Here is an 18,338-nt window from a genome sequence, read left to right as displayed (position 1 = left end):
CATTGCCAATATTTTTAGTTATCTGCTCAACCTACCCTGGGAGATACCCAGTCATTACATTAAGCTATACAGAATTACAAGCCCTCATTCCCTTTCTGGGCTCTATGTGTTTGGGTTGTTTAAATGAACTATACAGACAGATACGCTACAGAAAGTTCAGATTTTGGACGAAATAAACCTCTCTTCCTTTGGTCTCATACAATAGGTGAATGTCTTCTTTATCCCTGTATTCTGATTTACCTTAGTCCTGACCCAATCTGGCTTCATTCTTATCTCTAATTGAAACCCGATCTCTTTTTCCTTATCTTTAACAGTTGTTGTATGTGGCAATGCTGACTTTCAGACCTGCACAAATTCTATTCTGAGTCTTAGGTGTCACACAGGTATCCAGAGTTCTAGGTAAATACCAGGTTATACATATATAGCACAACCTCTCAAAATCTAGAGCCAGCAATTACAGCTCTGGACTAATTGTTACTGCGGTAAGAGCTTACAACGTAGGCTCCAATTTTCTTATAAGTATTTTCTAAATGAGACCATACAATATTTGCTCTTTTGTTTCTGGCTTATTTTCCATCACATAATATACCGAGGTACATTCACCTTGTTGCATGCCTCAAAACTTCATTCCTTTCTGTAGCAGCACAATATTCAACAATATGTATACACCACAGTTCACAATTCTACTTCTCAGTCAGTGTAATCTTCAGCCACCTCCATCCATTGGGCATCATGTATAATGTCAAAATTCAACAGCCCATGTCTCACATTATCCTTAATTGGTTGTATAATCATCAACACTCTCAATTTTGGACAATTTTCATTGCTCCCAAGAGAAAAATATCCAATAAACACACCATCACAAAGAGATAATCCAAATCTCTCCTTAACTCTTTTCCTCCTTGCCCCCCAATTATTTACCCCTAGTGTTGCTGTGGTACCGGTGATGCCTTCCTGTTAAATATAGGACATAGCATGCAATAGTAGTTTTCCCCCTATTCCCCTCTATTATGGACTCTTTGTACAGGAGTCATATCTTTGAAGTAGTTCATGCAAGAACTACTTTGCTAGAACTTTTACAAGAACTCTTTGTAGTGTTAATCGTTGGGACACATGCTCTATATAACCCCTTTCAATCATGTTCACCTTCAATATGACAATATTACTTATAGATCCACTAATGAACAGTCTTCACCTCTATTCATTCCCTTACATTTAAGTTCAACCTCATTACATAATTGTTCATCTATCTCTAGCTTCTGTGTATATTTAGGTCCCCTATACTCTGAATTATAAGCCTCTAGGTTTACCTTTACCAAGGTCCTAAAAGTGAACTCATACAGTATCTATCCTTCTGTGCCTGGCTTATTTCACTCAACATTATGTCCCCAAGGTTGTTTCTATTTAATTTTTAGACAGTGCTTTTGAACTTGGTTTTGTAAATATGGAATATATTTACAAGGTTCCAAAATAATAACCTTATAATAAGGTATATTCACAGAAGTCTCTTGTCATCCCTTCCTGTCAGCCCACAAAGACAAACAGCTTTAGAAGTTTGGGGTTTATTCTTCTGTTTTTTCTTTTTTTTTTAATATAAACAATTAGATAAAAATATTTCTATCTCTTCATTACAGAAGATAGGATACTATAAACACTATAACACACCTTGCATATTTTACTTAATATATATGGAAAGCGTTCCATATTAGTACAGAAATCTGCATTTCTTTCTACAGCTGCATAGTGCTCCATCCTGTGTATGTACTATCATTTATTGGGTAGTTTCCAAGCTTTTGCTGTAAAATGCCATATTGCTTCTTCAAAAAAACACCAAGTGGTAGATAATGCCAGTATTCCAGGGACAGCTCAAGATTGTGGCCAGAAACCTCAGGGAAGCAAGGCAAAGGACAAGGACTGGCTTCCTGTCACCACCAGGTCAATGACATGAAGATCAAGTGCCTGGAGATCTGTCTCTTCTCTCTGCCCAACAAAAAGTCTGAGATCGTCCTGAAGCTTAATAAAAACATAGATGAAACTTGAGGACATAATGTTGAGTGAAATAAGCCAGACACAAAAGGACAGATACTGCATGATTTTGCTAATGTGACCCTGGTAAAGGTAAAGGCTTATAATTCAAAATATATGGGACCTAGAAGCTAAAGACAAATGAACGCTTAGCTAATGAGGTTGAACTTAAATGTAAGACAATGGATAAAAGTGAAGGCAGTTCATTAGAGGGTCTGTAAGTAATATTGCCATATTGAAGGTGAATATGATTGAAAGGGGGTGTATAGAGCCATGTATCCCAATGATTAACACTACAAATATAAGTTCTCTCACGAACTACTTCAAAGATATGAATCTTGTACAAAGAGTCAACAATAGAGGGGGGTAAGGGGGTGTGCTAGTTTGAAAGGATGTATGTCCCGTAGAAAAGCCATGTTTTAATCAAAATCCCATTTCACTATATCTTTTCCTGTTGTTTTGCTAGTTCTTTTCCTAAATCGATGCAAATGTACTAAGAAATGATGATCATGCATCTATGTGATGATGTTAAGAATTACTGATTACATATGTAGAACGGAATGATTTCTAAAAAAAAAAAAAAAAATCCCATTTCATAAAGGTAGAATATTTCCTATTCAATACTGTATGTTTGAAACTGTAATCAGATCATCTCCCTGGAGATGTGATCTAATCAAGAGTGGTTGTTAAACTGGATTAGGTGATGACATGTTTCCACCCATCTGGGTGGGTCTTGATTGGTTTACTGGAGTCCTATAAAAGAGGAAATATTTTGGAGAATAGAAGATTCTGAAAGAGCAGAGAACGCTGCCGCACCACAAAGCAGAGAGTCCATGAGCCAGCGATCTTTGGAGAGGAAGAAGGAAAACGCCTCCCGGGGAGCTTCATGAAACTGGAAGCCAGGAGAGAAAGCTAGCAGATGACACAATGCTCGCCATGTGCCCTCTCACTTGAGAGAGAAACCCTGAACTTTATCGGCCTTCTTGAACCAAGGTATCTTTTTCTGGATGGATGCCTTTGATTGGACATTTCTATAGACTTGTTTTAATTGGGACATTTTCTCGGCCTTAGAACTATAAACTAGCAACTTATTAAATTCCCCTTTTCAAAAGCCATTCTGTTTCTGGTATGTTGCATTCTGGCAGCTAGCAAACTAGAACAGGGGGAAACTACTATTGCATGCTATGGGCTATATTTAACAGGAAGACATCACCAGTACCACAGCAACACTAGGGGTAAATAATTGTGGGGGGGGGGAGGGGAAGGAGAGACAAGAGTTAAGGGGCGATTTGGATTTTCTCTTTGGTGAGAGTACATTTATCTACTATTTTTGAAGCAATAAAAATTTGTCTAAAATTGAAAGATGGTGATTGTACAACTAAGTGAGGATACTATAAGGCATGGATTGTTTATTTTGGACATTATACATGATGCCCAATGGATGGAGGTAGCCAAAGGGCACAATGACTAAGAAGCAGAAAGGTGAACTGTGGTATATACATATGATGGAATATTGTACGACTACAGAAGGGAACAAAATTGTTCCCATTCACGCAATGGGGTGAATGAACCTTAAGGACAATGTGTTGTGCAAAATAAGCCAGAAACAAAAGGACAAATATTGTATGGTCTCTTTTAGAGAATACTTATAAGAAAATTGGGGCCTAGATTGCAAGCTATTACAGCAGTGACATTTATTCCTGAGCTTTAAGTGTCATTTTTAGACTCTGAGATGCTGTGCTATATGTGTATAACCTGGTATTTACCTGGAACTTTAGGTCCCTGACACCTAAGATTCAGAGCTGGAGCGCTGCAGCTCTGAAAGTCAGCATTGCTACACACAACTTTTATAGAAACTGAAAAAGAGATCAGGCTTCAATTAGAGACAAGAACAAAACCAATATGGTCAGGACTAAGATAAATCAGAATAGAGGGTAAAGGATGACAGTGCCTGTATTTTAGAACTTCACCCGCAGTATGAGACCAAAGGGAGAGAGCTTTCTTTTGTCCAAAACCTAAATTTTCTGTAGCACACAATCTAACTCCATCTGTCTGGATCGTTCATTTAAACAACCCAAACACATAGAGCCCAGAATTGGAATGAGGGCTTGAAATTCTGTATAGCTTAATGTAATACCCGGTTACAGTCTAGAGTATGTAAAGCAGATAATTAAAAAGTCCTCTGAGGCATGGGAGAAAATATATGGAACTATTAAACTTTACCACTGGGGAAACCCCTGATACTGTCTCAAACACTAGGGATTCCCAAGTTAATAGGCAAAGCCCTTGATCTTGAGGCTTGCTCTTATGAAACTATTTCTGTAGTGGAGAAGCTAAACCTACCTATAATTATGCTTAAGAGTTACTTCCAGAGACCCTCTTTTGTTGCTCAGATGTGGCCTTTCTCTAAGCCCAACTCTGCAAGTAAAATTATTACCCTCCCTTTTATGTAGGACACACTGTCGAGGGGTATGAGTCTCCCTGACAATGTGGGACATGACTCCCAGTGATGAGCCTAGCCCTGGCACCGTGGGACAACAATGACTTCCTGACCAAAAGAGGGGAAAGAAATGTAACAAATAAAGTACCAATGGCTAAGCGAGTCCAAATAGAGTTGACAGGTTATTCTGGAGGCTACTCTTATGCAAGCTTCACCTAGATGTTGCTAATTGCCAGTTTGCCAAACCCCAATCAACATCACTCCTGCTAACCCTAAAGAATACCCAGGGCTCTATCTGAGATCTTACAAAAGTTTCACATACTAAGTTTACTTTTCAGAAACCTAAAACATTCACGTAGGTCAGATAAACCCTGAAACCCAGAGGTACCAGTCTTTGCAAGAACTGGTTCTATTCCCCTATCCCATATTGTCAACACCCCTTTTCAACAAGAAAAAGGTTAGATAGAATGGGCCTAGCCCAAATATCCCTAAAGATTGGGAGAAGGATCAAAGAAGGAGTTATAACAGAGAAGTTAGGATTTAACAAATGAGTATGACTGCTGAATCATTATATTGATATTTCTGTTTAGTCTCCAGTATCTTGGAGCAGCTAGAAGTAAAAACCTGAAATTGCGGAACTATAACCTATACTAAACTTTGAAATCTGTTCTACAACCACGTGTTAAAATGTACTCTGACATTTATTGCTTTTTTTATATGCTATATTTCACAATTAAAAAATGTTTTAAAAAATTGCCCACTAAACATCCTCACGTGAATAATTATTGCAAAAAATTATTAGTGGCATTAACTTTAGAAAAGTGTCAAAAGAACAGTAGAGGGAGTTCCTGACTCACCTGCAGCCTGTTCTTTGTACTTTACACTTCAATATATCTAAATAAAAAATTTTGAATGTTTGCATATCTGTGGATAAGTGAACATTTTGCTAAAAAAACAAAAAAAGTCTAAGATCATTGACTTTATCCTGGGGATGTCTCCTGAGGACAAAGTTCTGAAAATTATGCCTGGGCAAAAGCAGACCCGATCTGGCCAGTGGATCAGGTTCAAGGTTTTAGACGCCATTGGGGACTACAGTAGCCATGTCAGTTTGTCTGTTAAGTGCGCCAAGGAGGTACCCATCGCTGTCTGCAAAGCCATCATCCTCGTCAAGCTCTCCATCATCTCTCTGCAGCAAAGCTATTGGGGGGGGAAAGGTGGCAACCTCCAGATCACCCTGTGCAAGGTGACAGGATGCTGTGACTGTGTTGGTGCATGTCATACACGCCCCCAGAGACACTGACATTGTCTCTGCCCCTGTACCCAAGAAGCTGCTGCTGATGGATGGCATTGACACTGCTACACCTTGGCCAAGGGTTGCACGGCCATCTTGGGCGACTTTACCAAGACCATCTTTGATCTCCGAGATCTATAGCTATCTCACCTCCCACCTGTGGAAAGAAACTATGTTCCCAAGTCTTCCTATCAGGAATTCACCAACCATCTTATAAAGACCCACACAGTACACAAGATCCAGAACTTCACTACAAGCACCATGAAGGGTTTTAATACAAAAAAAAAAATAATAAATAAAGTGAATTAATTAAGCCTGAAAAAGAAATGTCATTATGAACAACCTTGACCATATAACTTTTTTTTTCTTTTTTTTTTTTTACCAATATATCACTAGAACAGATTTCTAGAAGTCTGGGATTTAACCTAGGGTTACTGGGTCAAAAGATAAAAACATATAGAGTATGGCTACATTGCCAAATTCCCTTGACATGATTTGTATCACTTTGCTTTCCCACCAGCAATGTATAAGAAAGCTATCTTCAGGTATATTTTGCTACTGTATCGGATTGTAGCTGCAGAGATGAATCTCAAAGGTTCCTATCCCCAGAAACTTACTCTAGTAAAGTTCTGTGGGCAAACAAACGATATAATGTAATAAGCAAACACAGACTTACCCTGAAGCCAATAAAGCTTAAGTTTAAACTAACAGTCCCGCATTTATAGGGACCCCATTCCAGGGCCCCAGCAATGTGTTTACAGGGCCATTTTGTAATCATTTTCTTAGAGAATAATGGAAATTTAGGTCCAAGCTCCACGAAACCTGAATCTGTGGGTGGAAAGAAGGGACTTCAAGTCTGCACCCAGCTTCAAAGAACAGGAGGGGCTCCTTAAATTTTATGACTGAGACAAAAGAATGGAAACGCTCCTCTGACCAAAAGAGCTATCTTCTGACCCCTCCCCTGACTCTGATCAAATAATCCACACAGCCTTCAAGATTTTCTACCACTTTCAAGAGCAGAAACCAGTCAGTATTCCCAGCTGACGGGGTGACTGACACACCACACTCCGGACAAAAGTCTGAACAGATTACAGAACAGTTTGGGGGTGGGACGGTGGGAGGGGGTGGGTATTCAAGGTACCTGGGGCAAGCACGCATGCAAGGCAGGCACTCCCCAAAACAGACACCCATTAAATGAGGGAGAGGTCTGTTTCCTCACCTATAAAAAGTACGCTAGTAAATAGCCTGCCACTGTGGGTGTTGGTTAGGATTAAGCGAGATAATACTAACCCAGTCCCAGACTCTCAGTACGTGGTCCATAAGTGGGGGAGAGAAAATAAAATCGATAATTGGTTGATCTTGGAAAATAGGGACAGGGATTCTTTGTACATCATGCCTGTACAGCGGAACAACAACCTTATGGACTACAAACAAATGCAGAATAATCCGATGAAGGAATGGACGCTTCTGGCTGATGCCTATTGATCTGTAAAACTAAGTGAATGACCGATCGGTCCCGGTCTCTGAGTAAGTGTTAGTCCCAGGACGACTGTCAGGCCGGGGTCTGATGGACCGCTGTCGTGTACCGGAATCACTCGGACAGCCGAGGTGCCCACTGACGGCACGGCCCCAAGAGAAGGGCTGTCTGCGCTGTCAATCGTCTCTCCCCGCGAGCCAGCTGGATCCCGATTCTCCACAAGAGCCCGCCGCTGCCGGGTAGCAGCCGCCAGGTGCTGGCGCCGCGGGCCCCTCCCTTCCTCCCCGAGTCCGGCCGGGGGCTCCCGACTCCCGGCGGCCGTGGCAGGGGAACAATGAGGCACCGGCTTCTTTAAGGGAGATACCACCGCGCCGGCGGGGCAGGGGACGGCGCCTTCCCAGAAGATCGCACCCAGCCCCGCGCCGCCGCCGCCTCAGCAGCTGCGCCGCCCGCAAACATGGCTCAGTGACTCTGACAAAAAGGGCAGCCTCCCTCCGGGCCCGGCGGTCGCCAGGCTTCCCACCTCTGTCCGCGCGTCTCTGCGGGCCGGCGGAAGAGCTCCACGGCCCGCAGGCAGCCCAGGCCCGCGCGGAAGAAGATGCACCAGGCGTCCCAGCCCAGCGCCCTCCGCACACCTGCCCGCAGCTCGGTAGGTCGGAAGGGGGGCCGGGTGGGGGAGGGTAGGCCGCGGCCGGGCGCGCGCGTCCCCAAGTCCGGACCTGCTGCTGCAGACAATCCCTTGGGCCGCCAGCCGTGCGCGCCCGCAGCGGTTGGAGGACGCCCGAACCCCGGGCGTGGAGTGGCCTCCCTCTTCCCGTAACCGGCCACCCCTGCAAGAAGGGACGCAAATGGTGCGTTCCGGAGCGCGCACACCTCCCGCGACTTCCTTCTCTTTAAAGTAACCGGAGCCAGGAGGCAGAAGAGCTCCGGGCGCGCGCCCAATAGGGAGGAGGCTTGCCTTCAAGGCTCGCGCTACGGAAAGCCGGAGGGGGGCGGGGCCGGGAGCTAAGGGGGTGTGTCCGCGCGCACCACGGGGGCGCGCGCCGGCCTCTGACTGGAGGCCGCGGCGGCGGAGGCGCGATCTCCACGATAATGGCGGCCTGCAGAGCCCATGAGAGGGTGAAGCGGCAGCGGCTACTCTGAGGTAAATCTGGCCCTTCGTCGTGGCAGAGAGGCCCTGCTGCAGAGCCATCGGTTCTAGATGTACCTTCTTCCCCAGCAGGTCTGTCATAGACCTGTCAGCGAAGTCATCTCGGAAAAGGCCGGGTGTTTCTCAGGCCTCTGGCCCTTCGCCCCTCAGGCCGTCGGCTCCAGTTGTGGCCTCCTCCCCAGGCCCGGTTCTTCAGCCCCCAGCCCCGAGGAGTCGCGGCAGCTGTGGGACTGGTTCCTCAGGGCAAAAGGCCTCGGAAAGATCCCCTCAGGCTTTCATCTAGTGGCAGCCAAGGAGGGGGAGGGCCCGATACTCGGCCAATGAGCTGGGCCCTGAGCCGCCGCGTTGGGAAACACTTCTGCCCCGGACTGGCCCTGCCCGCACCCGGGCAGGTGTGTGACCTGATCGGCCCTCACCGGGCCTTGCGTTAGCCCAGCAGGCCTCCGGGCCCTGGTAGTGCCGACCTAAGTTTCTAGGCTCGCACGGGATGCATCGCCGTGGTGAGCCAGGATCTCAAAGGATTTCGTAAACATCCTCCCTCCCCCTTATTCAGGAAGGTGCTCTTTCGCCGGGGGGATTATACCAAGCTGGAGGGAATATGGGGCTGCTTCAAAGAAACGAACCACTTTAAGATAGATAATAATAATTGGCGGGCCAGGGAAAGCAGGAAAGAATGTCTGCTGTGTAGTTGGGACAGAGGATTCTGTGGCAGGAAATTAGACACTAGGAAATAACAGCAGGAATATGAAGAGTGGGTGACCAGCTAGAGGAAGTGGGGCTGAGAAGCAATCTCAGAAGCTTTCATTTTCTTTTCTAAAATCTCTTCTATGGGTTTAAAGTAGCTGTTCCCAGTTTCTCAAACTCTAGGGTCAGTAGCTTTTTGTTCCCCCAAACTGTCCAGTGTAGAGATTGTATAAGCTCAGGTTACTTTTTTCCCCCATGGTGGCAGCCTACAACTGAGAATGTATTCCTGAAGCCCGTTAGAACCTTGAAATTCCCTGGGGGTTGGAGAGGCACACTTCAGACTTTCTTGATTCAACACATGAGCCCTTCAGTACAGAGCTTTTTGCTCCTGCCTCTAAATGATTGTTTCCTCATGATCTGTTAATAAAGATGATGAATCTTTTTGTTTATTTTAACAGTGACATTTTGAAGCAGTTCATATAAGAGGCAGTATATTGTCAGGGTTAAAATCATGGTCCTTGGAACCAGATAAATGGTCTGATTTCCTAAAACACCATTACAAGCTGTTTTATCTTGGGCAAGTTACTTAATTTCTCTGTACTTTAGTTTCCTCATCTATAAAATGACCATAATAGTACCTACCTCATAAGATTGTTTTGAGAATTAAATGAATTTAATATTATAACATGCTTGAAATAGTTCCTGACAACAATGGAAGCACTATATAATGGTGTTAGCTGTATTATTATTATTAAAATATTTGGATTTGCTGATTATTATTGTTACTATTAAAATATTTAGATTTGCCCAAGGTTTGACAAATTTTCACGCAGTACAGATGGTGAGACATGATAACTAAATCATTTTAGAAGAAATACAAGCCAGTGGGTATTCCTAATTTCAACCCAGCACTTTGTTGATTTTTCCAGAAACGTCGACCTTGAAGATGGTGAGTAGCCAGCCAAAGTACGATCTAATACGGGAGGTAGGCCGAGGTAGTTACGGTGTTGTGTATGAAGCAGTCATCAGGAAGACCTCTGCACGGGTAGCAGTGAAGAAAATTCGGTGTCATGCACCTGAAAATGTTGAACTAGCCCTTCGTGAGTTCTGGGCACTAAGCAGTATCAAGAGCCAACATCCAAATGTGATTCACTTGGAGGAATGCGTCCTACAAAAAGATGGGATGGTGCAAAAGATGTCCCATGGTTCTAATTCTTCCCTTTATTTACAGGTATGTGTGGTTGAATGGGCAATATAAGTGATTTGAATATACAGTGGTCAACAAGAAGAGGAGTGAACGCTTCCCTTTAAATACAGGTGTTTATATAATTAGGAGTAGATGCCAAGAACTGAGTAGATGTTTGCTTTAAAACAAGGTTTTATTTAAACCTGTGATGCAAATACCTAAAAATAACATAAGCCACCTGTTATACCATGGTACTTGCCAGTCTGCATAGGAATGGGACAAGATGGTTGCTAGAGAAGTACTCTAGACTAGAGTCTCATAAATTCAGATCTTTAGAATCAGTTTTTTTGGACCTGAAGATAGAAGAAAAGGAAAAATTCCATAACCAGTAGTAGAACCTATATGTAATTGGGACTCTCTTTTATAGATCAGTGATTTGAACATCCACCTCTTCTGTTTCAGAGGGTTATGTGGTTTCTTTGCCATGCAATTCCAGTTTGTTTTCATGAAGCATGTGGCTTGGCACCTGAATATTATTAACAGTGCTAATAGCTAACATTTGGGTTCCTACTTTGTTCCATGGCTGTGCTGAGTTCTTTAAAGGTAGTTGCTCAGAACAATCTTATGAGGGAAAAAAAAAACTGTTATCCTCATTACAGATGAAGAAAGTGAGATTTAGAATAGATAATGAATTTATCCAAAGTTACATAGCTAGCAAGTAGCAGGACTAGGAATTGAACCTAGGTTTATCTGACAGCTAAAATTTATGCTCTCCTAACCACTCAGCTATACTGCCTTCAGATTATTCCTTTGTAAATTTAGGGAAAGCATTAACATAGGAAAACAAAAATCTTTCTTTTTCCTTTTTTTAGCATGGGTTGGCACCGGAAATCCAACCTGCGTCTCTGCCATGGCAGGCAAGAACTCTGCCTGCTCAGCCACCGTGACCTGCCCAAAATCTTTCTTTTTAGATTGGGTTCTGACATAGCCAAAATCACGAATAGCTTGATATTCACTTTAGCAAAGATAGTTAAGACAAAACTAATTTAAAGACCAGAGCACAATTTCTTAAGGCCAGTCATTCCTGGAAGAGGAAACAACTTTCCTTGAGTCTATCTAAATTCAGAATTTACTATCAGGATATAAAAATCTGTTTTTAAAACAAAAGCTTTTGGACTAGGGAAAACAAAAAAGCAAACACATTGATCTGTATAACTGGAAAATTGCAAGTTTCATTGTTTGGTTAACAAAATATTAATCTTGAGAACTTAATTTATATTGAAATTCAGCACTCTATGCCCTGAAGTTTTCTCTCTTAGGATAGTAAATATAAGACACAACTATTTAGCTTCTATTCCTTTATTATTTATTTTTCTAAACGTACTTATTATGTAAGTTACACTGATATCAGAAAACATTGGAAATATTCTTACATTCCTTTTTAAAAGTGGATAGAACCTTGTTGAGCTTTGCCTTCAATTTTAGAGACTGAAATACCTAATCTCTTTTGGACTAGCAAAGCAAAAACATGTTAAACATGACTTAGTACCAACAGTATCCTTGAATCCTGATCTGGTAACCATTATAGTAACTAGGCCTTAGCTGGTCTTTCAAAGCCTAATAGATATAAAGTACTACCGGGGGTACATGGGTGGTTCGGTGGTAGAATGCTTGCCTTCCATGCGGGACACCTGGGTTCAATTCTTAGACCATGCACCAAAACAAATAAATAAATAAATAAAAGTACTACTAGACTTGATTCAGTAATTTTTGTATATAAAACTTTTTTGTTTAGTAAATCTCTTTCATCTTTTAAAGTCTTTTGCACCTTTGTTTGACTTGTGGCACTCTTTGCTAGCTGTTAACCTTGGATAAATTACCCAACTTTTCTCTGTATCTTTTTCATGTGTAAAAGAGTAATAATTTCTGCCTTCCATGAGCGTTGTTAAAATTAGAGGTGATGCAGATACAATATTGGTACATAGGAAACATTCAGTAATGAGTAATTTTATTAAAATTGTCTTTTGAATGGATTTATTTTAACCAGACATTAATCAACACATTTAGCAAGTGCCTTCTCTGAATTTATTGATTTACATCTAGTGAACACAACCAATACTTAGTAGTAAACACAAACAGATATGTAGTGTGATCACAGATTCCCTATGCCTGGACTTCTCCATTCTCAGCAAATATTGTAATTTTTCTTCATGAATCCCCAATATATTCCTTTTTCTCAGAATTGCTAAATCAGTTCCTGATAGCTAAAAACCTCACCTAGTAGAAAATTTAAAACAAATAATTAACAGAGGACATTCTCATTCATAGGAACTTTATGGCCACTCTGTATACTTCCAGTAATGGTCATGAATAAAATGGTATAGGAAAATATAACAGAACCCAACATAATCCTGGGGTCAGGAATTATAACTAGTTAAATTGAGACTTGTAGGGTTAAGAGGAGTTTGGAAAGAGAAGGAGAAAAACTTCCCAGGCAAAAAAACTGGTCATACATACAAAGGTTCTGAGACAAAAAAGCATGAGGTGTTTAAGAATGGAAAGAAAATAGGCTGTAGTTGGCTATTGTTTATATGAAGAATTGTTACAGATGAGGCTGGAGAGGTCAGCTAGGGATCAGAGCTCACAGAGTCTATAGCCCAGGTGAAAGAGCATGGAGTATATCCTAGGAAAACAGGGAAGCCTTTGAAGGCCTTGAGGCAAGAGAACATCTTCTTTACACATGAAAATAAACAGTTTGGGCTCTAAATAAACAGTTTGGACTTTGTATTTGTGTAGCTCTCAATCAGGGGCCAGCAAACTATAGCCCACAGTCTGTTTTGTTACAGCCTGGATGCTAAAGATGTTTTCTTTATATATTTTTAAAGAGTTGTTTAAAAAAATAAATGAAGAAGAATATGGCACAGAGACCTCATGTAACTTGCAAAGCCTGTTATATTTACCCTCCGGCCCTACTCTAAACCATTCTTTGAATACATGGACTCTGAATGCTCAGTTATTTAGACAGTTTGCTTTTAAGAACAAAGACAAGCTAGAAGGGAAGAAATGAAGTAAGAGAGATGGTGCTGGTCTCTAATCTCAGCACATTTAATAATAATGTACCTGGAAAATAATTGGTGATTTGTACCTTTCCTATTCTTTCATTTTCTCTGACTCACAAATGCATGCAGTAAGAAAAATGCATGCAAAAGAGAAATCTGTAGACCATTGTAATTCCTGCCATCTGCCATGGCGGGAGATGGCTTGGAAAGGTGTTCCTTGCTTCTGCCTACCAAAATGGCAAGAGGAAGTACCAGTAGATTTAAATATAAATTTAGCAATTCATTTCTTCAACAACTCTTTAGCTTTCCTCCTGAGTTTCTAGTTAACCTAGAGATCTGAAAAGGACAAGATACAATAAATGCTTTCAAAGCACTTATATGCCTGTAATTTAGAATGTTAGTTCATGTTCAGTGAAAGAATATTTTTTAATTTCAGCTAATAGAATAGTTATACTTAAACAATGATATAATGATAGTTACATTTAGACAGTGATATATAAAACAGTGATTTATTCTAGGTTTACAGCTTGCATCAAGGAAGAAATGTCAAAACTCGGACTTGAATTTTTATATCAGAATGCAAATTTGTTCTTTGTAAATTGATTTTTAAAAACCATCCAGTAATAGAAATAGCCAACATAGAAACTCCAGAAGTAATTGTGTCAGCTTTTATCAGTGACTAAAGAGGCACTTTATTTCTGCAATAGCTAGTTGTTTCTTCGTCATTTCTCTATTGAGTTCATAGATTATATTGATAGTGTATGTAGAATGAGCAAGAAATATCTTTCAGAAAGTTTCATTGAATAGAATTTCCTAGTTGAGCATTGTACCCTAGCTGGCAGTCTCCCAGATTTAGCTGCTGGAAACTTTGGCCTTTTCATGAAACTTTTAGCTAGATGGATAGAGTTCAGCTCCATTGACATATGCAGAAAATGTGCAGCCGGTTGGACATGCTTTAAAAACAAAGCTATTTATAAATAAGTTTTTACCTCTTGGCCTGGAAATTTGGGGTGTATTCATTAGGGACAAAGTGACAATTTGAAGTAATACAGTTTAAAATTAGATGCCTATATGAAAGCACTGACCAAATAGAATATTCATGGAGTTTCCATTTACAATTTTTATAACTGAATTGTATAACCTGTACAGATTATTGTAATCTGTGTTTTTCCTTGTTGTAGCTTGTAGAGACTTCATTAAAAGGAGAAATTGCCTTTGATCCCAGAAGCGCCTATTACTTGTGGTTTGTGATGGATTTTTGTGACGGAGGAGATATGAATGAGTATCTGTTGTCCAGGAAACCCAATCGTAAAACTAATACCAGCTTCATGCTTCAGCTGAGCAGTGCCCTGGCTTTCTTGCATAAAAACCAGATCATCCACCGAGATCTCAAGCCTGATAACATCCTGATTTCTCAAAGCAGGTTGGATACCAGTGACTTGGAACCTACACTGAAAGTGGCTGATTTTGGTCTAAGTAAAGTTTGTTCAGCTTCTGGCCAGAACCCAGAAGAACCTGTCAGTGTAAACAAGTGTTTCCTTTCCACAGCATGTGGAACAGATTTCTACATGGCTCCTGAAGTGTGGGAGGGACATTACACAGCAAAAGCTGACATCTTTGCTTTGGGGATTATCATCTGGGCCATGCTGGAAAGGATCACATTCATAGACACAGAGACAAAGAAGGAACTCTTGGGGAGTTATGTAAAACAAGGAACTGAGATTGTGCCTGTAGGGGAGGCGCTTCTGGAAAATCCCAAAATGGAACTTCTTATTCCTGTGAAGAAAAAATCAATGAATGGGCGAATGAAACAATTGATTAAGGAAATGCTGGCTGCAAACCCTCAGGATCGTCCAGACGCTTTTGAACTAGAACTCAGATTAGTACAAATTGCATTTAAAGATAGCAGCTGGGAAACGTGACACACATGTAATTTGCGAATATCTTGGATGATGTGCTGCTTCTGTTTAAACAGTGATGCAACATTATATGGCTGAAAAAGAATATAAAAAGCTAAACTCCACCTTTAAGGGTTTAGATTTATTGTGGGGTGGTTTTTTTTCCCTCATTTTTAAGTCCAGGATGGCCATTTAATTGTTGGTATGTTTTAAATGTGTATTACCAATGTGGGTGTAAATTTTTTTAAAGGATCATTGGTAGAAGTTTGGCAGGAAAATTCTCTAAGAGCCAAGAAAAGAAGAGTGTCCAGTTTTCTGGAAATATGTCTCTAAGTATTTTAGACATTCCTTGTCAGTATTAGGAATTTCCGCAGAAGAAGAGGTTTGCATGCTGGTAATGCAACCTTTGAAGCTTTGTAAAGGAAACATATATGTATATATTTATGTATATGTAAGTATGTGAATGTGCATTTGCATTCCATATGAAGAAATGCCACATCTATTTAAATTATTTGATGTAGGTTTGGGTTTTTGAGATTTGCTGGTGAAATCAGTGATGGAAAATAAAAGAACCTTCCCTCATCATCCTACCCTGTCCCTCCCGCTAATGAAATTGTACCAAGTTTTTTATTTTTATAATATTATACAGCTTTTTGTTTTTAAAAAAAGCATCATTTTGAAGAGTCTAAAATTATTTGATCAACCATAAATGAAATTAAGTGACCCAAAACTGCTGAAATTTATTTGAGCTCGCCGGTGTGGTAGCAGGTTGGTAAGGCCATTAATGATTCAGTCATACTTTCTTTAGGTAACCAAGCATTCAGTTACACTGCATTGGGACATGTCTGCACTTGAGCATCTACAATCTGATATAAATCTGAACACAAGATTCTTCTGTTTCTGAAAACTTTGGTATATCTGAACTATAGTACTTGATAAATTAATTTTTTATTTCAAGACATTGTTTAAGCTTCAGCATAAAGTTCAGAAAACAAATGAGCTCTACCCTCACATTGCCTACCCTGATAGAGTCTCTTGTTTAATCACTGGATTTCCTTTCATTTTGGCACTGATGCTGTTTTCTCTTGTCTAATTTGAGACAGTGATGGTAGTGATATGGTTGTCTTAAATGTTGATCACCTTTTTCTAAAGTGAGAGATGATACGTATACAGATTGGCAGAAGGATAAAATACTGTGCCATCAAACTAGTAGAAAACTTATCAGTTTTATATAATTCCTTAGTATAGTCTATGTCAAAAACCAACAGACCATTATTCTTGGAGTTGGCTTGATTTTAATCCTGTGCTGTTGTCTCAAATCTATTTTCCTGTAAATGAAGATAGTTAAAATCTAAGGAAAGAATGCTTTCCTAAAACAGAACGTTAGCCTTTAAGGTTAGATAGACTTTAAAGTCATTGTATCTAGGTTAATCTTTATAAAGCACTAGAAATTATGGTCAAAAGTCAAACAAAATAGTATTAGAATATTGAAATCATTGATAGTTTACATAGTCTCCGAGCTTTTTTAAACTTCCACAACTTTTGAAATATTGTCATCATAATTTTTTCCTCGTTTAAAATGTGTTCAGAGGACTATAAATGGTAAAACAACACCGAAAAAAAATGAAGTACATAAACTTTCTGATCTATCTGTTAATTGGTCCAGAAATTTACAATTTGAACTGACAGGTTTTATTGAAATAAAGCCTCTTAAGTTTAAAAAAGTCAAATACTTTTAATATTGCTTTCAAGCTAATAAATATAATTCTTTTGGAAATTAGAGGTGGAAATACACTGGAACCTCATAATATGACCCTCTGAATCACCAAATTAGTGTTAACAGGTCTGTCCAAGGGGATTTAGTTACTATAAGTAATAAAAGTATCATAATAATATGGCATTTCAGCAACAATTCATAGGTGATGGTATGCCAATACTTCATTTGCTCTTCAATATCTGTGTGCTTGGAGCCACGGCTTCCTAAGTATCCTGCCTCATTTAAAATAGTTAATAATTATCATTTATTTTGAAAGGTTTTTACCTATAAAGTGCAATTCTTTTACTGAGGAGGGGAAGAATGTGCGGTGATAAGGATGTCTCTTCTGGATTTTTCTAAAGTCCTGATAGTTTAAAATGGCCAATGATACCAAGCAAAATGATAGTAAATTCTTTGTGTTTCTTTGTTCTTTCAGTCAGAAAATATTAAGTACCTACTGTGTGCTCAGCACTAAATGTCAGTTCATAAAATGACAGCCACAAGCTTTCTGTAGCCAGGAGAACAAAGTCAAAGATGAGCGATAATACTTGGAAATTCCTGAATAATTGCTAGGGGAAAAAATGAAAGCAAGAATTTGTGCACAGTGCCTTGCCCATAATAGGTACTCAATAAAAATTATTCCTCATAGTAGAGTCTCTTGCCATGGTTAATAGGGTTTTATGAAATTTGTCTTAATTGAAAAAAGACCAAATATTTTAAATGAGCTTATAGGCAGCTGTGGCCAGTTAAAATATGGGGTTGTACAGTTAGTTTTTAGAATGTTATTTTGCACTAGTTGTCACTTAGAGGGGTTCTTGTAGATTTTTGGTGCTAAAGGCATACTTTGTCATTATGATGAAGTAAGTGTTAAGTGTCAGATAAATAGCACACTGAATAGTTCTTTCTGCTGGTCTGTTTTTCTCTTTGTTGTTCTTGTTTTTAATTGTAAAATATTTTATCAATCAAACTATTGTAGCAACTACAAAATAATTCACCAGCATGACAAAATGGTCAAAAAAAAATAAGTCATCAGCACTTCAGAAATGAAAGCAACTTTTGAAATTTTCTTTTAAAATTGTCAAATATATTTTATGAAGAATTTATAAAAGGGGGGAAATGATTGTAATTTATTGTTCATGACAGTTTTTTTTTAAATAAAGTGAGTTTCAACAACAAAAAAAATCCTGAAAATTCTACATTGCTGCTTTGGTGGCTCTGTGAGTAGTTCTGTAGTGCTTTACTTCATGAGTATAAAATAGGGGGTATAAAATTTGACACTGCATTTTTTTTCCTTATTTATTCAATGTAATTTCTCTCTGAAACAGACACTATTGCCGTGGAAAAGATAATTGAATTATAGAAATTTCAGCAT

General features: G+C 39.8%; 1 protein-coding gene and 1 pseudogene across 1 annotated transcript; both read left to right on the top strand.

Annotated features, from left to right (window-relative positions):
* Window positions 1-3,466: 3,466 nt before the first annotated feature.
* On the top strand, window positions 3,467-7,571 carry LOC143654990 (small ribosomal subunit protein uS5-like; annotated as a pseudogene).
* Window positions 7,572-8,263: 692 nt separating this feature from the next.
* PDIK1L (PDLIM1 interacting kinase 1 like) lies at window positions 8,264-15,940 on the top strand. Its single transcript, XM_077150755.1, has 3 exons — window positions 8,264-8,377; window positions 9,997-10,298; window positions 14,494-15,940. Exons 2-3 carry the CDS (start codon window positions 10,014-10,016, stop codon window positions 15,232-15,234), a joined length of 1,026 nt encoding a protein of 341 aa, XP_077006870.1. The 5' UTR covers window positions 8,264-8,377; window positions 9,997-10,013; the 3' UTR covers window positions 15,235-15,940.
* Window positions 15,941-18,338: the final 2,398 nt, after the last annotated feature.

Source organism: Tamandua tetradactyla, chromosome 2 (genome assembly GCF_023851605.1).
Source record: "Tamandua tetradactyla isolate mTamTet1 chromosome 2, mTamTet1.pri, whole genome shotgun sequence".
NCBI classification, from domain to species: Eukaryota; Metazoa; Chordata; class Mammalia; order Pilosa; family Myrmecophagidae; genus Tamandua; species Tamandua tetradactyla.
Note: the sequence above shows the minus strand (reverse complement) of the source record. Positions and strands in the feature narration are given on the sequence as shown.